Below are 27,231 nucleotides of genomic sequence, written 5' to 3' on the forward strand. Positions count from 1 at the left end.
GGCGAAGAAAGTAGTCACCTGCAGTACAGTTTGGTGCCACTGCCTCGATTCAGACTAAGATGCCAGCAGTTTTATCTACTATTGCCTATGCATCATCATCATCAGTACAACTGTCACCACCGTAAAAAAAAAAGACAAATAATATGTTGATATTATTATGAAAAGAATTCTGACCTTTTGTGGACCCCCTTAAAGTGTGTTGGGCCCGTACGGATTCCTGGACCATACTCTGGGAACCTCTAGTTTAAAGTAATCATAGGAACCCATTTTCTTCCCAGAGACTGATTTAGGGATAGTTGATGACTTTCAGTTCTGGCCAGAGAAATCTGAGAGCAAGCCTGTTGAGGAGCTTATGAGATGATTTCTCTATCCCTAAAAAAAGGCATAAGAAAGAGAGTCCTTTTCTTCCTCTGGATATTGATGTGTCAGTATGATGCCTGGAACTGCTGCAGCCATTTTATAACTGGCAAAGGGAACCAGCCTTAGGGTGAAAGTGATGCTCAAAGAGCAGGATGGAGAAATGGCAGGACCCTGGGTCCTTGATGACATTATTGAACTAAAGATGAAACCATACCTAGAACTTGCCCAACCTCTGGATTCCCAGTTATAAGAGATATTATTCTGTTATTATTTAAGCCAGGGTCTTCTGTTACTTGCAGTTGAAAGCATCCCCCACGGGTGCCTGGGTGGCTCAGTAGGTTGGGCGTCCAACTTCAGCTCAGGTCATGATCTCAGTCCATGGGTTCGAGCCTTGCATTGGGCTCTGTGCTGACAGTTCAGAGCCTGGAACCTGCTTCAGATTCTGTGTCTCCCTCTCTCTCTGCCCCTCCCCCACTCTCTCTCTCTGCTTCTTTACATAAAAAAATTAAAAAAAAAAAAGAAAGCATGCCCCCAAAACATTTTGTTAGTGTGATGAATATGTTTAAGTATTGGTGGTCATTTTGCATTTTTTTGGTGAATGTTTGTTGATGGCATTAGCACATTTTCTACTGAGGTCATTTCTAAGTATTTTCTAAATGTTCCTTATATATCAATAGTACATTATAGTGTCTTTTATAGCATATCTTCCCATAAATTTTTATAAGCAATCTATTAGTCTTTTTCTTTCTTTTTTTACTTTATAGCTTTGGTGTCATGTTCAAAAGAGCCTTTTCTACCCTACTTTTTAGTAAACACATATTTTTTTAGACCTATTCAGGAGTATTTTTTACATTATCTGGAATTTATTTTGGTGTTAGATATAGCATTGGCATATAATTTTATTCTTTCCAAATATGTAGCCCATTTTCTTTTCATTTTTTAAAAAAAGATTTCATTTATGTATTATTTATTTGTATTCTATTTATTTATTTTTTTAGTAGGCTCCACATGCAACATGGAGCTTGAATTCATGACCCTGAGACCAAGAGTTGCATACTCCACTGACTGAGCCAGCCAGGCACCTCCCCTAAAGATTTTCTTTTATTTTTTAAAGTAATCTCTACACCCAACATGGGGCTTGAACCTACAATCTCAAGATCAAGAGTCACAGGCTGCAACGACCGAGCCAGCCAGGCACCCCTTTCCTCTCTTTTTCTTCCTTCCTTCCTTCCTTTCTCTTTCTTTGTAAGTTCTACACCCAAGTTGGGACTCAGACCCACAACACCAAGATTCAGAGTCACAGATTCCACCAACGGGCCAGCCAGGGTGGAATACTCTTTTGAATAGTCTAGCCTTACGCCACTGATTTGAAATACTAGCTTTATTACAAATGGAATTCTTACATACAGTTTAACTAGTTTCTGGATTATCCTTTTTCACTGCGTTGACTGTATATTCTGGCACTAGAGACATGGCTAAGATATACATACTTGCTGTATAGTGTACATGTCTGGAAGAATGAGTATCTCCCTACCCCCACTTACCCCGACGCCACCACAAGTTAGCATTGCTTCCTACGTGTACATTCTTCCAGATAAACTTTTAAATTACTTGTTCAAGTTTCTCAAAAACATTATTGGAAGTTTGAGTGGATTTCTTTAATTTTATGGGTGATTTTGATGAGAATTTAAAATTTTAAATTATTGATCTTCAGCTTCAGAAACCCATGTACTGTCTTCCTATTTATTAAAAGTACCTTCCATGCCCCTCTGTAGAGTTGTATAGCTTTCTTCATATCAGTCCAAACATTCCTGGCTAAGTTTATTTCTGGGTATTTCATATTATGTTTGTTGCAATCATAAGAGGAATCTTAGCCCCTGTATATTTTCTATTTTTGCTATTGATATTAAAAGAAAATATTCATCTCATATTTCCAGATAGTTTTTGGCTTCTTAAAAAAGAATAGCACACAGTATACTATCATTTGTGTTAGTCTAGTGTGTACTGTGTAAACTTGACTTATGAGGTATGACTGTTTAAGGCTGTTTAAGGAAACAGAAGCTATACCTCAATGAATATGATCTTCCAAGCTGGCTATGTTGAAAGGCTATGCATTTATAGCAACAAGAACAACAACTTAGTCTAAGAAAACAAAGGGTATATTATTCTAAAGCAAAGACTTTGCCACCACTGAGGAAATGAAAAAGAATAAATAGGCCTGCTATGAGGACATTATCTGAAAATAAAATTTCAAAGCTGTTTATTATTGGAATAAACAGTAATCTCTCAAAGTGACTTACTTGAAGAGTCAACACTTATTTTGATGTCCACGTCCAGTTTTTAAACAACGTAACTTTATAGACACACCCTATGTTATTAGGAGGCAAAAAATGGCTGACAAGTTTTATGTGTTTTGTTGTTGTTGTTGTTGTTGTTGTTGTTTTAAAAGAATCATAATGTTTTTGTATTAAATAAGATTCACGATGCCCCAGGCATTATGGATTGGCAGTGTTTCAGCTGTTGGGAAAATGAAATTTGCCACTTTTCTAAGATTATTTAAAATAAACATTTCTTTTCATCCACATATGGATTTTAAAAGCATGTGTGGGCCAGCTCTGTATGTTAATCACCATTTAAAATGTTTTTATAGAAAATATGGTTCTAGGGCACTTGGGTGGCTCAGGTCAGGGGCTTAAGTCAGGATCTCACGATTGGTGGGATTGAGCAGCAGGTTGGGCTTGTGCTGATAGCATGGAGCCTGCATGAGATTCTGTCTCTCTCTGTCTCTCTCTCTCAAATAAACTTAAAAAAAAAAGTAGTTCCAAGCTCTTAACAGATGACTTACAGATAATATTAGAAATAAGACCTTTTATAGTTTGAAGATCACTAAGGTTTTTCTACAATGATGTGATCAAGATTCAGTATATAATACTTTCTTGGGACTCCTGGGTGGCTCATTCAGTAGAGCATGTGATTTTTGATCTTGGGGTTGTGAGTTCAAATCCCACATTAGGGATAGAGATTAAAAGAAAGTCTTAAAAATATGTATGTATGTGTGTGTATATATATATGTGTGTGTGTGTGTGTGTATATATATATATATATATATATATATATATATATACACACACAAAGTGTTCTTAAGCAACTTGCTGTGGCATTATTATTCATGGGCTTTAAAAATAATTCCTAAATGTATTGATTTTTTAAAATTTATATAATGTCTTGGAATAAGGTTTATTATATGTTTAGGTAAGGAATGAAGAGTCCAGCTCCAAGTCAGAATCCTATGTGTGATGTTTCAGACCTGACTACAGGCTATTACAAGACTTTTCTTGGAAGGCCTCATGGGAAGAGCTGCCATTCCCACACAAGAATTGGTGTACAGCCAGTGCACTGCAGTTTTCTGGAGGGATTGCAGTCAAAGCTCCCCTGGGCAGTCATGCTCAATAATGAGGACTGCTGCTGAAATACTCTCTCTACTTGGGCTCAGTACCATACCTCTCTTAGTTCTTCTCACCCCAACCCCCTTTGTCCATGGATCCATAAAAAGGCAGGAGACGATCTCCCCCATCTGTGCTGCATCTACATGATCCTTACTGAGTACCATCCCACAGGAAAAAATGGAACTCTGGAGACCTGGTGCCTCTCTTTGCATCTTGCTTACACTGTTGTAGTAAATAAAAGGCTCAGCTGTTAATTTCAGTTTGGCTTGCTGTTCTAATTTACCATTTCAGTACCTGATTGCTCAACAGTGAGAGGTGGGAATGGTGTTCATAATAATTTATTAACTTTTCATCTGATAGATTCTTTCCTTTTACTTTAAGGGGTGCAATTTTAAAAAATTTTTTATTTAAATCCAAGTTAGTTAACCTATAGTGTAGTAATGATTTCAGGAGTAGAACTTAGTGATTCATCACTTACATGTAACACCCAATGCTCATCTCAACAGGTGCCATTTAGAAATGTTTCTGGCATTCACTGAATAATAATTTGACTTTATGTTTGTGAGGTATGATGTATTTTATAACGTTCTATGCAAGAACTTTGTAACTTAGGAATTATCTCTATTTTGCAAATGAGCCAATAGGCTCAGGCCAAGTAAGTGACTTTTCTAGAAGTCATGATAATAGATGGTTGGACCAGGTCTTGTACTTGAGGTTCATTATATTCTCTGTTCAGCGCTATCTACTCTGCTTCCCCACTTCATTGTTAAATTAGTCTTTTACCTTCTTGGGAAATTGGGACTACTTTAGGGTTGTTGAAACTAAGAAGCATAGTGGAAGGCTTGATTCTGTGGTGTTCATGAAGCCCTCTGGAAGTTATAAGAGGAACCAGACTAATGATAATGATAGTAACATCAGCTAAAGTTTATTGAGCACTTACCATGCATCCAACATTATGTTACATATATATTTTACATAGATCATCTTCTGTGACCTTCCTATACCATAGAATAATCTTATTAGCTCACATGGAGGAAATTAAGATTAACAAAGTTAAGCGTCGTATCAGAGGTTGTGTGGTAGCAGGTGGCAGAGTCTGTACTCAACGTAGTCCAAACCCAATGCCCCTTCACTTGAAACTGCTTTCCAAGAAGACTTGAGGTGATTCTGGCCTACTTTGCAGTATTTCAGCAATTAAAGAGGAATAAGAGGGACACCTGGGTGGCTTAGTCAGTTAAGCATCTATTGGGAACTGCACTGACAGTGAAGAGCCTGTTTGGGATTCTCTCTCTCCCTCTCTCTCTTTGCTTGTCTCATTCTCTCTCTCTCTCAAAAAAAAATAAATAAACTTTTTAAAAAAGAGGAATAAGAGAATTCTCTGGAATAGAATCTTCTAATACAGTTTTTTTCACTGTTGAAAAATGTATAAACCTCAATTTAAAGGGGAAAACAATTCTCAGACCTGTGGGTTGACTTAAATCAACTTATATTGATACACAAATCTAGATATAAGCTCCTTGTGCATAGAGCTATTTTTCAACTATAAAATCAAAGTAAGTATAAGTATAATCACAAAGCCAATAAAATACAAATTAACACCATAATGTGACTGCTGATGTGTTACCAAAACTAAATTGCAGCTCTCGTTATTAAGTAGGAACTGACCTCTGCCACATAGGTTCACTTGACTTTAGCCCATCTTTATTATCATGTGCTGTGTATCTTTTCAATTCCCTTACCACTTTTCTCAGTTTGAAATTACTGCAGAATCTTTTTCAGTGTGCTGTATACTCAGATGCATCATTTCCATATCATATCCATGCTGCTGTTGCCAAAAAGATCATAAATGCAAACCCAGGCACTAGCAGTTATATGTTTGTTCCTATTGATTTTATTTTTATATTATCATAATAAAATTATTAACTATCATAATAAAAACACTATTTAAAAAATTGTCATAGGACCTCAGTTTGACAGACCCTGTTTCTTTGTTTTTAATTTTTTTAAGTCATCACTACACCAGTGCACAACGCCGAGATCAAGAGTCACATGTTCTACTGACTGAGCCAGTCATGCGCCCCAAACCCTGTTTTAATAAATGTGTCCAGTAGGAGATTGTTCCTGAAGAGCAAGGGATGGAGATCAATTATAATGACCTTGAGAAGGTTAAAATAAGTTGGTGGATTGCAGTCCCTGTTTTAGCTTCTGTCCATGCTAAAGTTTCTCTCGCATACATAGGTGTTTATAACCTTGTGGTTCTTTTTAGCCACACATAAGAGCTTCTCTCATTGAAAGCAGGATTTCCCTCCCATTGTTACAGTGTTACTGTTTTTGTTACAAGGTGACAGGGGCTAATAAACTCTGAAGGCCTAATTATTAACCCATACATTCTCTCTCTTCCCCTTCTTTTCTTTTTTTTTTTCTTTTCTAAAAGAAAATAAAATCTGTTTTAAGATTTTATTTTTAAGTAATCTCTACACCCAGCATGGGGCTCTGATTTATAGCCCTGAAATCGAGTTGCATGCTTTGCCAGGTGCTCCCCCCACCCATTTCTATTTAACACAGAGTTAAGCCACACGAAGTCCATCAGCTGCACCCCACCCTTATCCCTCCTTCTTCTCTAACATCTTTATTTTTTTTTTAATTTCTGGTCAGTTTGGGCTTACGTCATGGTCATCAGTTATATTCTCCCACAATACCACTGTCCTGAGTCACCACTATTTTCTGTACTACCAGCCTGGACAGGCCTAATCTCGATAAAAACAAATATATTACCCCCAGACTGCCAGGTGGTAGAGGAAATCATATAACTGCTCTATCAGATTTTTTGAGAGAGAGAGAGAGAGAGAGAGAGAGAGAGAGAGAGAGAGAGAGAGAGAGAGTCTTAAGTCGGCTCTAAGCTCAGCCTGGAGCCCAACATGGGGCTCAATCCCATGACCCTGGGATCATGATCTGAGCCGAAATCAGGAGTGGGTTGCTCAACTGACTAAGCCATCCAGGAGCACGACTAGCAGGTTACTTTGAGTTACAGATAACAGAAAACTCAGATTGGCTTAAATAATTGAGGAAATGTAGTGGCTTAATAACTGAAAAAGCCAGAGGTAGGACAGGCTTCAAATAAAACTTAGTCCAACTACTTGACAGTGACACCTAATTTAATCTTTTAATCTTTCCAATTTTCTTTCCTAAAATTGTACCATCCTGAGGTCAGGCCAAGATGGCTTTTGTTATATACTGAATTGTGTCTCCCCAACCCTGCCCCAATTCATGTGTTGAAGCCCCAGCCCCCAGTGTGACTATATTTGGAGATACAGTCTTTATCAAGGTAATAATAGTTAAGTGAGATCATAATGATGGGGCCCTAATCCAATAAAACTGTGTGGGCACTTAGGTGGCTCAGTCAAGCATCCAACTTTGACTTGGACTTCAGTTCAGGTTAGGATCTTGCTGTTCCCAAGTTCGAGCCCTGCTGTTGGGCCTCATGCTCACAGCTTAGCCTGGAGCCTGTTTCAGATTCTGTGTTTCCTTCTCTCTGCCACTCCCCTACTCTCACTCTGTCTTTTTCTCTCTCTCAAAACTAAATAAACATTTAAAAAAATTTAATAAACAACAATTGTGTCCTTGTAAGAAGAGAGACACTAGAGAGACATCTCTCTCTCTAAGCATGCATGGAGGACATCACGGTCTCCAGGCCAGCAAGAGATACCTCACCAGAAACCAACTCAGATACCATCGTGATATTGAACTTTTAGCTTCCAGAACTGTGAGAAAATAAATTTCTACTTTTTAAGCCTTCTGGTCTATGGTACTTTATTAAGGCAGCCTGAGCTAACTAGTAACAATTTTCAGCAGCTACAGAGCATCATGCTTCCTCTTTCATACATAACGGGTACAAGAAACCATCTTTGTTTTAAAATCTCTAGCAGTAGACCTAAGGTGCACTATTGGACAGATTTAGTCACATGCTTACCTCTAAACCAATCACTATGCCCATAGGTTTGGAATGTGGCTGAATAGCGTAGCATAGGTTAAACTGTTCATCTCCATTTTCAGCCAGGTTACCTATGGCTTCTCTACAAACTCAAAGATCTCAAATACATGAGCTATTTATTAGAGGGGAGTTGAGTGCTCAGGAGGCGACCAATAAATGATCACTAATTTGAGTCATAACTTCAGATAGGCCAATTAGTTGTGAGCACTCCTTTATTCAAATGTTAGTTTTCTATTTTTTTTCTCTATTCCTTTTTTTCTCAAGTTCTCTACCTTACAGCCTTTTACTTTCCAAAGAAGAGAGCATTGGGGATGCAAGGGGTGCCTGGGTGGCCCAGTCAGTTAAGCATCTGACTCTTTCTGCTCAGGGCATGATCTCATGGTCATGAGATTGAGCCCCACATTGGGCTCCACACTGGGCATGGGGCCTGTGTAAGATTCTTGCTCTCCCTCAGCCCCTCTACCCCACTTGCGTGCATACACACACACACACACACACACACACACACTCTCTCTCTCTCTCTCTCTCTCTCTCTCAAAAAAAATTTTTTTTAAGTTATTAAGAAAAGAGAATTGGGAAAGGACTCATTGAACAATCTTCCCTTCCACTACAAAGTCACCTGTTCTCACTCATCAGAAGATAAGATTGTTCTTGACATCTTACATGGCTAACATGTTTTTAGAGTACTTAATTCCCCTCCCTTCATCTCACTTCTTGAAACTTGTTTGTCAACCATCCATCTCTTTCCAGTATTTTCAATTGATTTCTTTTCAGTATCAGGTTTTTTCTCATTCTACAAAGATACTCAAGATTCTTTGCATCTTAACAAATAACTCTTCTTTGATCTAGGTGATACCTCAAGATGTAGCCAAGTTCTCTATTTTCCCTTCCACTGCCTATCAGACTCATCTCTATTCACCATCTCCCGTACTCCATTGACCTACTTATTCCTCAACTCTGCCTTCTGCTGGCACAGATAAAGGTCATCATTGATCTCTGCTTCCAAAACCTGTTATTTTTAGTTTCTCTCTTTTAGGATTCTTTAGTATTTGATCACAGAACTGACTCCTCAACTCGTGTCCTAAGTGTTATATTACTATGAGTTTCATCTGTCTCATTTTTTCTCTCAGTCAATTCATCATGACTTCAAACACCACCTGGAAACCAGTGATCTGTCTCCCCAATCTACATCTCTACTGCCTTCCAATTACCTAAATTCATATTGGCAATGTCCATTTAAATATATTGTGAGATCCTTAAAATTTATCATGTGCAAACTGAAATTACAATCTTCTCTTCCCTACCACTGTCCCACCATTGTCTACCTTTTTTTCTGAATTCTGTCTTCTATAGTCTCATCCTCTACCCAGCTACACAAGCCAGAAGTTGTGTTTCACGTTTGGCTTCATCCTGCATATTTGGCTTCATCCTGGCTTCACACCTAGTCATTTAAAAAAAAATTCTATTGATTCTGACTCTAAAGTGTGTTTTGACTTAACCCCTTCCTTAATTTTCATGCTACTATCTTCTCTGGCTCCCATGATCTCTGACAAATTCTTGTTGTGTGGAACCCTCATTTAATCAACTCTTTGTAGGAGTGGTTCTCAATCATTGATGTACACCAGGGTTATATATGAATATTTTAAAAGCTATACATGCACAGGGGCATCTGGGTGGCTCAGTCAGTTAAGCATCTGACTTCAGCTCAGTGGTCTATGTGTTTTGTGCTGACAGCTCAGAGCCTGGAGCCTGCTTCAATTGTGTGTCTCCCTCTCTTTCTGTCCCTTCCCCACTCATACTCTTTCTCTCTCTGTCTCTCAAAAATGAATAAATGTTAAAACTTTTTAAAGGAAAAAAAAAAAAAGCTATACAAGCACAGTTCCAGAGCTTTGATTTTCACTGGTCTGGTGCAGAGCCCCATGTTTGATAGTACAAAACCATCATAACAATCTTTATAGAATAAAAATCTGGTCATGTTGTTCAGCTGTTTAAAACTCTTCAGTTGTTGTCAATGCCTGTAGAAAAACATTCAAACTGCTTAATTTGCTATAAAGATTCCTCACTATCTAGCTCCAGCCTAAATTTCCAGCCTTATAAATGTCTCCCCACCCCCATCTCACCTTCACATCATAGGCTGTAAGCATACAAAGTTAATTTTTTAAATGAACTTTTAATTTTATAACAGTTTTAGATTTATAGAAAAATTGTGAAAATAGTATAGCTATCATGTACTCTATATCAAGTTTCTCCTATTATTAACATTTTATATTAGTATGGTATATTAGCCAAAATTATGAAGGAACCAGTATCAATACATACTGTTTAAAGTACATACTTTACTCAGATTTCCTTAGTTTTCACTTAATATCCTTTTTCTGCTCCAGGATCTCAGTCAGGACACTACACTGCATTTAGTCGTCATGTTTTCTTAGGTTCCTCTTGGACCCTGACGGTTTCTAAGATTAACTTTTTTTAATATTTATTTTGAGAGAGAAACAGAGCGTGAGCAGAGGAGGGGCAGAGAGGGAAAGAGAAAATCCCAAGCGGGCTCTGCCAGCCCAAAGCCTAACACAGGACTCAGTCCCACAAACCGTGAGATCATGAACTGAGCCAAAATCAAGAGTCTGATGCTTAACCAACTGAACCACCCAGGTACCCCTCAGATTAACTTATTTTTTGATAACATTGATGGTTTTGAAGAGTACTGTCAGGTATTTTATAAAATGTTCCTTAAATGAGTTTTGTCTGATGTTTTTCTTACATTTAGACTGGGGTTATGAGTTTGGGGGAGGAAGAAGAACACATCGGCAAAGTGCCATTCTCATAACATCATATCAGGAATATATATTATCGAGCCACCTAGGTGGCTCAGTCAGTTGAGTGTCAGGTCATGATCTTGTGGTTGGTGGGATTGAGCCCCAAGCTAGGCTCTGTGCCAACAGCATGGAGCTTGCTTAGGATTCTCTCTCTTCTCTCTGCCCATTCCCCACTCATTTTCATTCTCTTTCTTTCTTTCTCTCTCTGTCTTCCTCTCTCTATCAAAATAAATAAATATTAAAAAAGTGCATACTATTAACATGACATCAGTGTTGATATTAACTTTGATCACCTGACTTAGTATTTGTCAAGTTTCTCCACTGCAGATTAACTTTCTCCCCCTTTCCATACTGTAGTCTTTAGAAGGAAGTCACTCTGTGCAGCCTGCACTTAAGGAATGAGGTTATTGTCCACCCCCTTGAGGATGAAGTATCTACTAAGTTATTTGGAATTCTTCTGCATGAGAGATTTGTCTCCTTTCCTTCATTTATTTATTTAATCATTTATATCCATATGGACATACAGATATTTGTTTTATTTGGAGGATTATATCCCAAAACTATTTTGTTGCTCAAAGTGTTTCAGCTTTGGCCCATTAGGAGCTCTTTCAGTTGGCTCACATGTCCCTTTAGCATACCTCCTTCATTGTGGGGTTTTGAGTTTTGTTTGTCTTGTTTTATTTTTAAGCACTTCTTTGCGTCTGGCACTAATAAGATGCTCCACATCCATCTTGTGTATTCCTTGCCCCAGTCCTAGTATCAGTCATTTCTCCAACGATCCCTAGTTCCTTTTAGTAGAGAAAGGTTTTAGAAACCAAGATCTGGGTGCTTTGTGTGCTTGTTACTACTGGGATGTGGTTACTTCTCAGCCTTCTCAGTCAGCAGAGTAAGGAAACATATGTATATATACTAACTTGCTAACATGTATATACATATCTACAAATATTTCTATCTGTTACATCTGTATTTATATAAAGCTAAACATGAGTTCATACTGATGATTCCAATTCTAATCCATTACCACATATATCATTCCAAGCTTCTATCCTCATTTGTTTGTAACCTTCCATTCCCAGTGAGAAACCTGGTTCCCACTGTCTACTATTTTTTCTAAATTGTTCAATTCCAGTGTATTTTTATAGTGGTTTCAGAATTGTTAACCCCTTTTCAACGGGATTACAGTGCTTATTATACTTCTTGGCTTCAGTTTTAAAGACTAACTCATTTTCAAAGCTACTTTATTAGCATCTTTTTCCAAATTACTTTTTATTTCCTGAATGTGCCATATACTTTCACACTTTTTGTCTCTAATTGTGCCAGCCCCTCTGCCTGAAATGTCCTAGCTTTTATCCTTATCTCCTTGGAATATTGACACTCATTCTTCTAGACTCAGCACAGATTTTGCCTCCACCAGGAAACTTTCTCTGGCCACTATCAATAGACTTTAATCATTCATTCTTCTCTGCTATAATAGCACTTTATACCCACCTTTAACACACATGTATCAAGACTCTTTGTTTCATCTCATTCTTCTTCACTGGATGATAAGATCCTTGAAGTCAGAAACCAAATGGATTTGTCCTTGGATTGCCAAGACTTAACAGTAGTGGATATTGTATGTTAGAATCCTCTTGGATGAAAAATAACAAAAAACCTAATTGTGGCTAAAATATATAAGGACTTAGTTTTCGTACCTAGCAAGAAGTCCCAAGGGAAGGTGATAACTAACATTGGTTTATCTGTTCAGGGCTGCCATCAAAAATCAGATCCTTTTCCTGTTTGTACATAACATTGCATCTAAGTTCAGGAAAGAGGTAGGGTGAGTTTTTGGAAGTAAGATATCCCCTACCCCCTTTCCCTCTGTAGGGAAGCAAAAACATTAGCTCCATAGTAGGCTTCTTTCAGCTAGAACTTGGTGCTTTATCTCCTCCAGCTTTAAGAGAAGCTGGAAAGGTGAGTTTATAGGAAGACTAATCTTTTGAATAAGAACAAGATGTTGGAATAATTACAGATGCTCCAAGTAATCACAAGACCACAAGGAGTTCAGGGATCTGTTTGCTATTGGATAGAAGGCCTAAGAATAGAAGACCAGTCTAAGAAGACTCTTCAAGACAAGAGGAAAAAATGAGTTATCTGGGTAGGAGCATAGGTAGAAAGCACAGGTTCATCTTTTGTGAAATCTAACATACTCTGGCCACCCAGTCTGTAATCCAGACAATTCTATATTCCTCTCTGGAACCTTTCATCTTCTCTTTTATCATGGAGAAATTGTACCATTCCTTGCTGGGAGAACTGGACAGCAACATGCAAAAGAATGAACTAGACCACTTTCTTACACTATACACAAAAATAAACTCAAAATGGATGAAGGACCTGAATGTGAGACAGGAAACCATCAAAACCCTAGAGAAAAAAAAAACAGGAAACAACCTCCTTGACCTCAACCGCAGCAATTTCCTCCTTGACACATCCCTAAAGGCAAGGGAATCAAGAGCAAAAATGAACTATTGGGACCTCACCAAGATAAAAAGCTTGTGCACTGCAAAGGAAACCATCAAGAAAACTAACAGCCCACTGACGGAATGGGGAAAGATAAGTTGCAAATGATATATCCGATAAAGGGCCAGTATCCACAATCTATAAAGAACTCACCAAACTCCACACCCTAAAAATGAATAATCCAGTAAAGAAATTGGCAGAAGACATGAATAGACACTTCTCCAAAGAGAACATCCAGATGGCCAACAGACACATAAAACGATGCACAGTGTCACTCATCATCAGGGAAATACAAATGAAAACCACACTGAGATACCACCTCATGCTGGTCAGAGTGGCTAAAATGAACAAATCAAGAGACCATAGATGATGGTGAGGATGTGGAGAAACGGGCACCCTCCTACACTGTTGGTGGGAATGTAAACTGGTGCAGCCCCTCTGGAAAATAGTGTGGAGCTTCCTCAAAAAACTATGCACAGAACTCCCCTATGGCCCAGCAATAGCACTGTTAGGGATTTACCCAAGGGATACAGAAGTGCTGATGCATAGGAGCACATGTACCCCAATGTTCATAGCAGCACTGCCAACAATAGCCAAATCATGGAAAGAGCCTAAATGTCCATCACCTGATGAGTGGATCAAGAAGATGTGGTATATATACACAATGGAGTACTACATGGCAATGAGAAAGAATGAAATCTGGCCATTTGTAGGAAAGTGGATGGACCTTGAGGGTGTCATACTAAGTGAAATAAGTCAGGTGGAGAAGGACAGATACCATATGTTTTCACTCATAAGTGGAACAGGAGAAACTTAACAGAGGACCATGGGGGAGGGGAAGGTGGAAAGATAGTTCGGGAGAGGGAGGGAGGCAAACCAGAAGAGACTCTTGAATACTGAAAACAAACAGGGTTGATGGGGGTGGGGGAGAGGGGAAAAGAGGTGATGGGCATGGAGGAGGGCACTTGTGGGGGTGATCACTGGGTGTTATATGGAAACCAACTTAATAATAAGCTATAAAAGAAAACAAAAGAAATTGTACCATTCCCGTGTACTCTACTGTTTATTGTTTGGCCCCTTTTCTGTCATGCCTTCTGTGGTTTTGCAGTCAGAATTTCCCAATAGTCCATGGTGGAGTTTGCCTTGCTTTTTCGCAAGTTATAACTAGTTGTAGTTGTTTAAAATAGAATTTACACAGCACTATAGCTTCTGCCTACCTAATTCCACGTTCTTTTAAAATTATGGAAATACATTCATCTGGACACTTTTATTCACTAATTCTGTATTTCACGTTTTTTATATGTAACATCCATTTATGATTTGAAGTTTTTATAATATTCCATTTTGTAACAGGGAAGCGTTATTGATGCATTAGTCCAAAATATGAATGGGTAAATCCTGCATATGTGTACAAGTACCTCTGCCATCTGCTATACCTAGGGATAGAGACCTTTGCAATGAACAAGAAAGCAGAAGTCTCATTAACAGTGAACTACATCTGTCTCATCCATGTGCGTTTTTTACTAGAACTCGTCAAAACTGATAGTGCATAAAGTATGCATGTAACTTAGTACCCTTTCTTAGCCCACCAATACTGATTTTTGCTTCCAGAAGTTAGTTCACACAAATGTGAAATGCCAGGTGGAGGAGTTAAAACAGATTTCATTCTGGTCCAGCATAATGATTTTGGAAACAACTTCCAGTGTAAGTAGCCTGGTTTCCTTCAGATATTTAGGATTGAGGCTGCTTTAAGATGAGTTGACATGAAATCCCTTAAATAACTTGTGAGTCCCAGTAACCCCTAGTGAGTACATGGTGTGGCACCCTTTTAAGGGTGGTCATAGTGAGCAAACACTGAGCATAAGATTTTGATTTTGAAGCTGCCGAGTGACCAATGTCATGGTGTGATCAAAGTGCTCTGCAAATACTTACTGTAATTATTGTTGTTGTTCTGTTCTTGCTAATAGCCTTATTTATACCCTGAAATTATAATCATCTAAAGAAAGATTAAAACAAGATGTATAAGTTTTTTGAGCTGTTTGCCTCACAGATGGTCACCCTTGGAGTTCTCAGAAATTGCCAGGGTTAATTGAAGCTTTAGTTTTCACTGCAGTATAGTTGATACTTAAGTGTTTCTTACCTGTCGGCTTTCACTATCCAAAAACAGTACAACAATAGCACTTTAATTTGCTCTCATTAATGCTAGCCTCTCAGGTAATGTTAGTGCAGTTTTATCTAGATGATGTTTGTTCCTCTGAATGAAACCTTTGTACCAGCTTCCCAGCTGAGAAGAAAAGCTAAACAGTTACAAAGGTAAAAACACAAATGTCTCACTAATTTATTTATTTAAAAGATGCTCAGAACCCAGGAAACATCAAGGGGGAGTTAACTTTCAAATGGAGGGCAGGCATTTAGTGTATGATTAACAGCAGTTTCTTTTCCTGCAATTTCAGTTAGCTGAGACAACTGGGAATAATTCTTGGGGAGCCTAACAAATAGTTTTTGCTTAGAGCTAGCTGAGTGCTCCAAGGATAACTGTTACAGATTCACACAAACAGCAGTAGTATTTGCTCTAGTTCTTTGGTGCTCTACTGGTAGTATTGAGGTATAAGAAAGCAGTCTTAGGATCAAGCTTAGATAGAAGGGCAGGAAGTCCTCCTTTATCTCTACCCCTCAGCTGTGTAAAAGTAGACTAGTGAAAATAAAATGAGTGTTCAAATGTTACATTATTTAGATGATACAAGAGCTCTTTGCCTGTATATTGAGATTTGAGTATTGGAAAAAGAATAATGATGCTTCCTAAATCTGGGGACTAGTGTCTCCCACTGGAATTGCTTTCTATTTAATTAAAGCCCAAGAGAAGAAACAGAATTGCAGAAGATGAAGGAGGAGAAGTAATTCTGGGCCTCCTTAAATCAGTGACAGCAAATTAGCAGCCCCAGTAAAGACTGGAGAATCAATGCTGTAATTCTTCTTGTACAGGAGTGACATACAAAAGTAGAAGGCAAATGAATGAATTATATATATGTGAATAACAAAGATGTAAAACCAAACCACAACAAGAGGTAGAGCGTGGACTCTCCAGTTAGACCGCTTGGGTTCAAATAAAGCCTCATTAGTTACGGGTTGGGTGACCTGAAGCATGTTAGTTTTATGTCATCCTGTATAGGTATGTTGGGTATAAAAAATAGTGCCCTGTGCAAAAACAGACACTCAAATCAATGGAACAGAATAGAGAACCCAGAAATGGACCCACAAACATGGCCAATTAATCTTTAACAAAGCAGGAAAGAACATCCAACGGAATAAAGACAATCTCTTCAGTGAGTGGTGCTGGGAAAACTGGACAACAACATGCAGAAAAATGAACCTGAACCACTTTCTTACACCATACACAAAAATAAACTCAAAATGGATAAAAGACAGAAACGTAAAACAGGAAGCCATCAAAATCCTTGAGGAGAAAGCAGGAAAAAACCTCTTTGACCTTGGCTATAGCAACTTCTTACTCAACATGTCTCTGGAGGGAAACGAAAGCAAAGATGAAATGTTGAGACCTCATCAAAATGAATATCTTCTGCATAGCAAAGGAAACAATCAGCAAAACTAAAAGGCAACTGATGGAATGGGAGAAGATATTTGCAAACAACATATCAGATAAAGGGTTACTACCCAAAATCTATAAAGAAGTTATCAAACTCAACACCCAAAAAAACAAATAATCCAGTGAAGAAATGGGCAAAAGACATGAATAGACACTTCTCCAAAGAAGACATCCAGATTCCCAACTGACACATGAAAAAATGCTCAACATCACTCATCATCAGGAAAGAACCAATCAAAACCACAATGAGATACCCCCTCACACCTGTCAGCATGGCTAAAATTAACAACTCAGGCAACAACAGATGTTGGTGAGGATGCGGAGAAAGAGGATCTCTCTTGCACTGCAGGTAGGAATGCAAACTGTTGTATCCACTCTGGAAAATAGTGGGGGAGGTTCCTCAAAAAGTTAAAAAAAGAACTCTACAACCTAGCAATTGCACTACTAGGTATTTATCTAAAGGATACAGGAGTGCTGTTTCAGAGGGGCACATGCACCCCAATGTTTATAGCAGCACTATTGACAAAGCCAAATTATAGAAAGAGCCTAAGTGTCCCTCAACTGATGAATAAAGAAGATGTGGTGTGTGTGTTATGTATATAAATGGAATATTACTTGGCAATGAAAAAGAATGAAATCTTGCCATTTGCAACAACATAGAACTAGAGTGTATTATGCTAAGTGAAATAAGTCAGTCAGAGAAAGACAAATATCATATGATTTCATGAACATAGGGATGGGGAAGTGAAGCAAAAATAAGATAAAAACAGAGAAGGAAACAAACCATGAGAGACTCTTAAATATAGAGAACAAACTGAGGATCACTGATGGGTATTGGGTGTGGGGTGAGGGCACTAAGGAGCACACTTGTTGGGATGAGCACTGGGTGTTATATGGAAGCAATGAATCACTAAATTCTATTCTTAAATTATTATTACACTATATGTTAACTAACTTGGATTTGAATTAAAAATAATAATAATAAATATTAAAAAATAAAAATAAGATAAAACAGAATCCTTACCCTCAAAACATCAAAATCTAGATGGTCAAATCATGCAAATATATATATATATGTCTCCTGAGTGATGTAGTCTGGTGGATCCCCCAAGAGTCAGAGAATGATGTCCCTGCATATTGGGTTGGCCCAGGACAATGCTGTAGAGAAGCAGGGACAGGGTTATAAGGGATCTATTAAGATGCAAGAGTAGGTAAGGCAAAGAGCAAAGAGGAAGAGGAAAAGCACTCCAGGCAGGAGGAAATCATTAGCAGGAAGGGAGGAAACACTGTAATAAAAAAGAAAGAAAGGAAGAAAAAGAAAAAAATGTGCACTCAGCTGTTATTAGGTATAGTGTTCTTTCTATGTGTCATTTAGGTCAAGTTGATAATGTTTAATTCTTCCATATCCATATTGATTATTTGATAGTTTGTTTCTAAATGCTCTTTTTATTCCTGGGAGAGGAGTATCAAAATCTCAAAGAATTACTGTGAATGTGTTAATCCTTTTAAAAAGTTTTGTTCATTTTTGCTTCATGTATTTTGAAGCTCTGTTATTATGTACATGCACATTTAGGATTGTATTTCTTGATAAATTGGCTCATCATTATTAAATGTCCCTTTTTATCTCTGTAATAGTCTTCTTGGGATTTTTTTAGTCTACTTTGTTATTAAATAACAAAAATTCAACAGAGTAAATTTTAAAAATCTAGTTGGCTTTATTAACCAATTCACAAATCAGGCAGCATCTCATCTAGCAAATAGAAAGGAGGTCTAATGTGCTACAGAAAGGAAAAGGTTTTTAAAGGTAAAGAGGGAGTGGAAAAAAGGAAATTATTAGCAGAGAATCCATTGTTTTAGGCAAGGTTGCCCTCTTAAGGGGAACTGAGAGGTTGTTTCCATAAAGTCCCTAGTGCTGACCAGGAAAGTCTCATGCTGACTGGTTAAAGGTTGCATTTCTGGGGGCTTAAAATTACAGTTAGGTTAGGTATTAAGTCTTATTTTACTGACATAGGGCCTTAACCTACGTGATGCCATTTGGGCCTGTGGTTTTATTTTTAACCAGTTTTCTCATGCAGTATTTGCTTAGTATCTCTTTTTATTTTATTTGTATTTTTATGTTGAAAGTGCTTTTCTTATAGACAGTATGTGGTCGAGTCTTGCTTTTTCATACAAATTGACAATCCATGTCTTTTAATTGGACTCCATTTACATTTAATGTAACTATTGATATAATTGGGTTTAAATATGCCATGCTAGGGGGGCCTGGGTGTCTTAATCAGTGAAGTATCCCACTCTTGATTTCAGCTTGGGTCATGATCCCAAGGTCATGGGATCAAGCCCTACATCAGGCTCTGTTCTGAGTATGGAGCCTGCTTAAGATTCTCTCTCACTCTCTGCCTTTCTCCCCCATTTGCTCGTTCTCTCTCTCTCTAAAACAAAAAAAATAAAAATAAATTTAGAAAGATAAATATGCCATCCTAGTATTTGTTTTCTAATTGTCTCATTTGTTTTTAGTTTCTCTTTGCTTCCTTTTCTGACTCTTTTGGGTGAATGGAATATTTTTAGCTATACTTCTTTGTCTTATTTCAAATAAAAATATTACTTGGGGCTCCTGGGTAGCTCAATCAGTTAAGCATTCCACTCGATTTTGGCTCAGGTTCTGATCTCACGGTTTGTGAGTTCGAGCCCCACGTCAGGTTCTGTGCTGACAGCACGGAGCCTGCTTGGGATTCTCTCTCTCCCTTCCCCTCTCTCGGCCCCTCCCCTGCTCACACTCACTGCTTCTCTCTCTCAAAATAAATAAATAAATAAATAAACATTTCAAAAAATACTACTTATTCATGCAGTTTCATGTATTTTGAAGCTGTTATTATCTACATGCACACCTAAGATTGTATATCTTGGTGAGTGCAAATAATATATTAATTAAACTTATATTCAAATTAGGGTATGCCAAAAGAAAGTTAAGAGAGGGTACATAAAGAGAGTGGAACACTCTGGTGGCAGAAATCAGCTTCCTATACCAGAATTCTTTCTGGGGTTGACCTTGCCCATCTTTTCTTTTCCCATCACAAAATGGAACCAAGTCCTAGTAGACATTAAGCTAACATGATGGTTATAACATAAGACACACACTTTTAAATCACTGTAATCAGCGTAACTGAATAGCTGCCTGTGTACTGCCACACTCTTCCGTCATGTCCTTCCTCCGTGCTGTACGCTGCGTAGGAGCCAGACTGGAAAATATGAAGTCGTTTCCTTCTAATGAAATTTATGTCAGACAAGTATCACTTTTGTATTATCAAACAGTTAATTTATGAGCAGGTTAGTGCTGCCCTTAGAAGCTTACAATTTAGTTAAGAAGGCATTTATGTAATTTTATTATGTATTTTTCTATATTGTATTATATAAATGTATCATATTTATATAATAAAAAAGATAAAGAGCAATACAAGGCTGTGTATAACTGTTACAGATAATAAATGAGGTAAAGATGTTTACATAGTTAATTAGAAAAATAAGTTGCCTAAACAGCTGCCTATAGAGATTCTTGATCATTTATAGTGAGAGAAACATGTATCTTTTTTCCCATCTTCCTCTTCTGTATAGATAGATATAGATAAGTATCACATGATTATTTGAAGATTGAAATTTCATTTTGATTTGGGTGGAAAACGTTTACATCATTTTACACTTTTGAGCATGAATTGCCTCTCCTTCTAGGTGTAATCAGTTTCTACTCTTCAGCATACAGATTTTATGAATAATATTCAGTGCAGAGAGAGAGCTCTAAAAATAATTGTGCAGGTAGGGTTTTGTTAGTCCTACATGAAACAAAGGCAGGAGAAAAGAACAAAGGCACATCAGAGGAAAGGTAGTGGTAGTCAGAGCATTTAATTTCATTTGCCTCCACCAAAGAGCTTGCATTTAGCAGAGAAGGAAAAACAAACAGGAAACAGGAGATCTGTAGTAGCTATTGAATGTTCCATTTCTCATCACTGTTAGTCACATTTGAATGGAACCATTACAGTCTTTTTGGTGTATAACTAAGCCTTTTTTTTTTTCCTCCAAAAAGAAGATCTTGAATTTTATATTTAAAAGCACAATGAGATGTTTTTGACATTCTGCAGTTCATTTTGAAAATCACAGTTTTAAAATCCATTGCTTTTCAGTAAGGTGGTAAAGGAGATATATATATATATATATATATATATATATATATATATATATGTATATATATCTATATATGTCATTTTTACATGTAAGAATAGTACCTTAGATAGTCTCTAATGAGTATTATGTATACATACCTTTTAGCATCTCTTCCTATCTAGCAGCTTACAGCATTAGGCTGAATGTTTTGGTGAACAACTGAGTGGAGGTGAAATGCTGAGCAGTAGAACAATGGATTTTTATTATAAAAAGTAAGCTTCTTTCTGATACTTTTTCATAAAGATTGTAAGCCAACATATTTGCCAGCATATAATTAAGATGGCATACTCTTTAAATGTTAAAATTATTCTTTCAGAAATGGAGATGCAATTGACTAACCAACTGATGATTCTCCTCTTAAGCTAGGATTATCTGTTTTGTACAGGAAAATCTATTTTGCAAATGTGTTACTGACTATTCTTACTAATAAATGTATATGGGTGGTTAGAATTAAGAATTGCTGGGCTCATATCTTACTACAGTATTTACTTATTATTTGACTAAATTTCCTATTATTCAGCTCAGCCCAGGAAAGGAGATTTAATAGCTTTGTTTTCTTCTGCTGCTACTACTACTATTCTACTTGTTGGTCAAGTGATCATGAAGTATTCCCTAGAAATATGTTTGCTTAGAATCCCCAAACCAAAATAATAAAATCGTTTCAAAAACAACTTTTAATACACAAAATTCAGATTCTGGGCTGATATGCTTTGGCTTTGTGCTAAAAATTAAACAAACAAATATCAAACAAAGCAAAGTTGGTCAAGGCTATGACTTATGAAGAATGCCAGCCAATGGTACACACTCTAAATATTCTTTTTCCTTATCTTGGCCTGAAAATACTTCAGGAGAGAAGCTATCATACCCATCTTTCATTTAAAAATGATTAGTTTTCATATCTTTTCTCAGATTCTAAACCTTTGGACCAGGTTTTGACTATTAGATAAAACAATACACTGTGTAATCCACATTGACTAATTAATCATTTATAACTTTACAGGTACTGATTAGGATGAATGTGATTTGGAGAAATTCTGTTTCCTGTCTAAAGATAAGAAAGGTGCCGCATAGATACCAAAGTGGCAATCACCCAGTGGCCCCTCTGGGATCAAGGATTTTAACTGACCCAGCCAAAGTTTTTGAACACAACATGTGGTGAGTTACCTTTTGAGGTCTAATATTATATATGTCTGTTAAACATTAACAGTGGTATTATTTTCATTTAGTGCCAAGAAAGGATTTTAAAAGTTGATTAGTGTTGTTAAGGTCCAGAGGCAGGGTCACTCATCCTAACTCAAGTGTTGCAAATTCTGAATTTCTTCACAAATGGAATTGGGAAAATGACACTTCCCAAGTGCTTTCCTCAACTTTGGCATTCTTGCACCACCTCTGGTCCTGAGTACTTGTCAGTCAGCAACTGTATATTCAGTACCTGCTGCTTACTAGCAGGGAGAACACACTGGTATGACCCTAGTCTGTGCTTTTAGGAAATCCATTCTCTATTTGGAAAGATAGATCTTTACAGGAAAAATTGATAATTAGCAATACATGGCAGCAAAGTGTAAGGGCCCAATGTGTTCTTATAATGACTTGGATAGTTAAAGCTGGAATAAGGGTATTCTACGTGTATAAAAAGTCACAAAACACAAAGATTAAAAAGTGTAAGCATATTCAGGAGACTCTGAACAGGATAGTTTCCCTAAAATAAAGACTCTTTTAGGAAATTTATAAATGATAAGGTTGGAATGACAATAGAGGAGGTATGGGAGGGGGAGCAGGATTGTGTGAGTTCTTGAATTCACAGCTGGAGTGGAAGGCTTTAAAGAGCCACTAAAAAGAAATGAGAGTACACATAGGGTATTAACTACTGTATTTTTATTTGGTTAACAGTATACTAACTAGAAGCAGGGAAGGACCAATGAGAGAGAGATTTCAAAGGAAGAATAAACAGAACCTGATGCTTTTGTAGAATAAAGGAAAAGGAAGCATTTGACTCTGAAGTCTTGATCCAAGAAAACTAACTGAAATTTATTAATTAGTTCCACACTATACAGTATGTGGCCACTAGTCGGATGTGGTTTTATTGAGCTCTTGAAACCTAACTAGTCTGAAGTGATATGTGCTGTAACATTTTGAAGACTTAGTATGGGCTGTCTCAGCCTTAGTGCTATCTTTTTGAAAACCTCTGCACCATGAGGAGGAAAAAGCAAATGTGCAGGCTAAAGTATAAAAGAAGATGAGGTGGAGGTCCAAATAAACTACTAGCTTGTGAACCCATGAAAGACACAGGATCAATAATAAGGAAAGACAGAGACCAGGGATGCCATTACAAATTGTTGAACTGCATGCTAACTTTCTAGAGTTTGATTCCGTGGGTCTTGAATGTCCATTGCCATCTGATCACAAGGACCACCTTTGAGTGACCCACCTTGCTTATTATACCAAAACAGTCCCTTTTGGTCCTTTGCTTTGCACCTGTGACTTTCAGGACTAATTCTGTTTTCATTTGTGGCTGAATGTAACATGTGTACAATAAATCATCTCTAGTGATGTCTTAGCTGAAGAAAAAAAACAGTACAGGGGTGCCTGGGTGACTCAGTCAGTTCAGCATCTGAGCTTTGATTTTTGGCTCAGATCATGATCTCACAGTTTGTGAATTCAAGCCCTACGTCAGGCTCTGCACCAACAATGTGGAGCCTTCTTGGGCTTCTCTCTCTCTCACTCTCTGCCCCTCTCCTGCTCATGTACACTTTCTCTCTTTTGAAATAAATAAATAAACATTTAAAAAAAGAAAGTAAAATAAGAAGAGGTAAAATATATCATTAAAAATTTTTATACTGTACCACATGTTAAGATGATATTATTTTGGATATATTGACTTAAATAAAGTATATAATTTTTTAATTTCTTTAATAGTTTATTTTCAAATTGGTTTCCATATAACACCCAGTGCTTCTCCCCACAAGTGCCCCCCACCATGACCATCACCCCGCCTCCCTCCCTCCCCTCCCCCTCCCCCTTCAGTCCATGGTTCGTCTTCAGTATTCAATAGTCTCTCATGATTTGTGTCCCTCCCTCTCCCCAGCTCTCTTTCCCCCTTCCTCTCACTATGGTCCTCTGTTAGGTTTCTCCTGTTAGACCTATGAGTGTAAACATATGGTAAAATATATTATTAAAATTCATTTCTTTTAGCTTTTTAAAAGTTTATTTTGAGAGAGAGTGTGCATGCACATGCGTGTGAATAGGGAGTGGGAGAGCAGAGAGAGAGAGAATCCCAAGCAGGCTTCGTGTTGTTAGCACAGACCCCAACATGGGACTTGATCCATGAACCATGAGATCATAACCTGAGCCAAAATTAAGGGTCAGACACTAAACTGTCAGCCACTCAGACACCCCTCTTTTAGCTTTTTAAAAAATGGCCACTAGAAAATTTTAAATTATATCTGTGGCTAACATTATACTTTTTTGGACAGTTGCTGAATTAAACTACTTTGCCTGCCATCACCAGTATGGACAGTTAGAGTAGGCTGCAAGATCATTGCCAGGCAATTAAACCTCCACAGGAACTGCTGGTCCTAGGCAAGTTCTTGGTTTACCAAGTTTTTATTCTTCATTAGAGTCTCGTGATTTAGCAGTCTATGTTCTCTTCTTCCATCTGCTGCCACCAGCTCTTTTGTCCAAGGTTCCTGCCTACTCACTTACATTCTGTTTTGTCATAGGCCCTCAGGGAAGCAAGGGTCCTCTGGGTCAATGCCTCTCAAGCATTGTGGGCTAGCTTTGGGCTGCTGTACAAGAATCCCTTGGGGAGTTATTATTTCACTAGGTCTGGAGGTATGGCCGAGAAATTTGTAATTTGAAAAAGCTCTTTTAGTAATTCTGTTGAGCAACCAGGTTCAGGAATCTTTGATCCACTCCAGTGGTTTTCAGACTTTTCTTTTGCAGCAGAATTTTTTTCCAGGTGAAGTCTTAACCTAGAATCCCAATATTTAAAAGGTAAAAACAAACCTGGTCTTAATGAAGGGTATAGAGGCCTGAGGCATCAACAGCTCCACCTCTTTTTTCCTCTCCCACCTCGCTTCCTTCACTGTACAAATCTCATGGCCTTTTGGGGTTCTGTTAATCCAAGTTTGAAAAACCTTGATCTAGTCTTAACAGCTGTCTTTCTGTCTCCACAGCATACTCCCTCAAAGTTTATGCATCCTGTGCCAGGGTACTCTAGTGAACTCTCTCCAAAGGTGGATTCATACTGTAATAGTAAAAATAATTTCCTCCAAACGAAGAGGAAAGTAGTTGCTTCATATCATCATCTCATGCACCTGTTTTGTTGTTGCTGCCTTTTCTGTTTGTTTTTTGGGTTTTTGTTTTTTGTTGTTTTGTTTTTTTGGTTTTTGCTTAAGTATTTGTAAGTTAAACTGAAAACCAGAAGATTGGTTTATTTTCCCCTTCTTTCAAGTCCAAGTTCTGTCCAAAAGTTCTGACTTCCTTATTTCCTCCTTTATAGTTAAGAATAATGTTGCCTCTCTTGACGAATTTTGATTTTTAAAAGATATTTTTAGAAAACTACTGTATCTGTCAGTTTTCTCTCAGAGAGAGAAACAGTTTTCTCTGTAGAGTTATCTACAGTTTATTTTTCTGTTAAGCCTTTAGTTCAGTTAATAGTATGGTTTACTTATATGTGACTCACTTTTTACAAATATTTTTTGAAGAAAAAGTAAATATAGCCCTTTTTATTCACTTTCTAATATCCTGAGAAAGAATTTCCCTCCAGCCCATTTCACTAAGAAGCCCGAGTTGTAACGAAGATAACGGAGATGGAATGAAATGAAAAACAAAGTATTCTTCCTTCAACAAAATGAATAAAAAGTAATAAAAGCAAGCAAAAACTACCAACAGCAACCAGAAAAATCCATAAACATGGAGAATTAGTGATCAAGGAAAGAAACTGTAGATTCATGTGCAGCTCAGAGTGGCTTCTAACCTCATCTCCATCTCTCAGAAGCCGTACCAGGAAAGGAAGATCAACTGACAGATAATTACTAATAGTCATTAGCAGGCCCAGTAAAAGTTGAAAAAGAACTCTTGAAAATAAATGGTTTTGCCTGTGGCAGCAGAGTTTAAGGTCTCAGCAGAGCAGGGGAAATCTTCAGGCTCACAATTTTGAGGGGTTCTATGTTGAATTGAAAGAACTATCCCAAGCCCTAGAAAACCCTTTTAGGAATAGGACACATCTTAACTAGACAGGTGAAACCTAGCAAAAGACTTAATGAAAGGAAAGTGAAGGGAAGGGGAAAGGAAGGGAGAAAGAAGAGAGAGTGGAGCGGGGGAGAGGGGAGGGAAGAGAAAGCAGATTCACACCCTTATAAAGGCTGTCCACTACCCAATGGAGTTTCCTCCATCTCTTCCAATTCTGACGCCCTCAAAATGTAGAAAAGTGGGTAAAAATCTATAATACTGAACCATCAAACTCCCAGTTTACAGAGATAGATAAATAGATCTCTGGGTAAGGTTGGGTGTCAAGAGAATTTATATGCAGAAAAACAGAAAGAAAGGAGGGAGAAGGAACATAGCATGCATTATTGATTAGTTTGCATTTTCCAGTATTTGAAGGAAATCACAATATGTATTCTCTTTTTGCCTGGATTCTTTAACTAAGCGTAATTACTTTGAGATTTATCCATGTTGTTGCATGTATCAATAATTTGTTCATTTTCATTGTAGTTAAAAGACACATGAGAGCTTTTTTAGGCTCTCAAAATTCAATAAACAAAGCTCATAATGAGAATATATAAAAAGCTCCAAAATTCAACAAAGAGCCCAATAAAAATGGACAAAATATTTGAACAGATACTTCACCAAAACGACACACAGATTAAAAAAAAGAAGATACATGGATAATAAGCACATGAAAAGATGATCAACATCATTCGTCATTAGGGAAGTGAAAATTAAAGTTAACAATGAGGGCACCTAGCTGGTTCAGTCAGTAGCGCATGCGATTTTTGATCTTCCCGTCATGAGTTTGAGCCCCTACGTTGGATGTAGAGAGTACTTAAAAATAAATGAATAAATAAACAGCTTTCCAAAAAAAGATAAAGACACAGTGAAAATCTACTACAAACTTATTAGAATAGTTAAAATTCAAAATAGCGTACTGAGTATTAGGATGTAGAGGAACTGGAACTTTCATACACTACTGGTGAGAACATAAAATGGCATAACCACTTTGGAAAACAGCTTTGCAGTTTCTTAAAAAAATAAACACAAACCTGTAATATGATTCAGCCATTCCATTCTAGATATTTA

General features: G+C 37.5%; 1 protein-coding gene across 1 annotated transcript in view; it reads left to right on the plus strand.

Annotated features, from left to right (window-relative positions):
- Positions 1-27,231, plus strand: part of METTL8 (methyltransferase like 8) — a 79,343-nt gene that overhangs the window by 14,400 nt on the left and 37,712 nt on the right. Inside the window, 1 exon segment of the mRNA XM_029934393.1 lies at positions 21,929-22,083. Coding sequence (XP_029790253.1) covers positions 21,941-22,083 — 143 coding nt within the window. The 5' untranslated portion in view covers positions 21,929-21,940.

Source organism: Suricata suricatta, chromosome 3, assembly GCF_006229205.1.
Source record: "Suricata suricatta isolate VVHF042 chromosome 3, meerkat_22Aug2017_6uvM2_HiC, whole genome shotgun sequence".
Lineage (NCBI taxonomy): Eukaryota > Metazoa > Chordata > Mammalia > Carnivora > Herpestidae > Suricata > Suricata suricatta.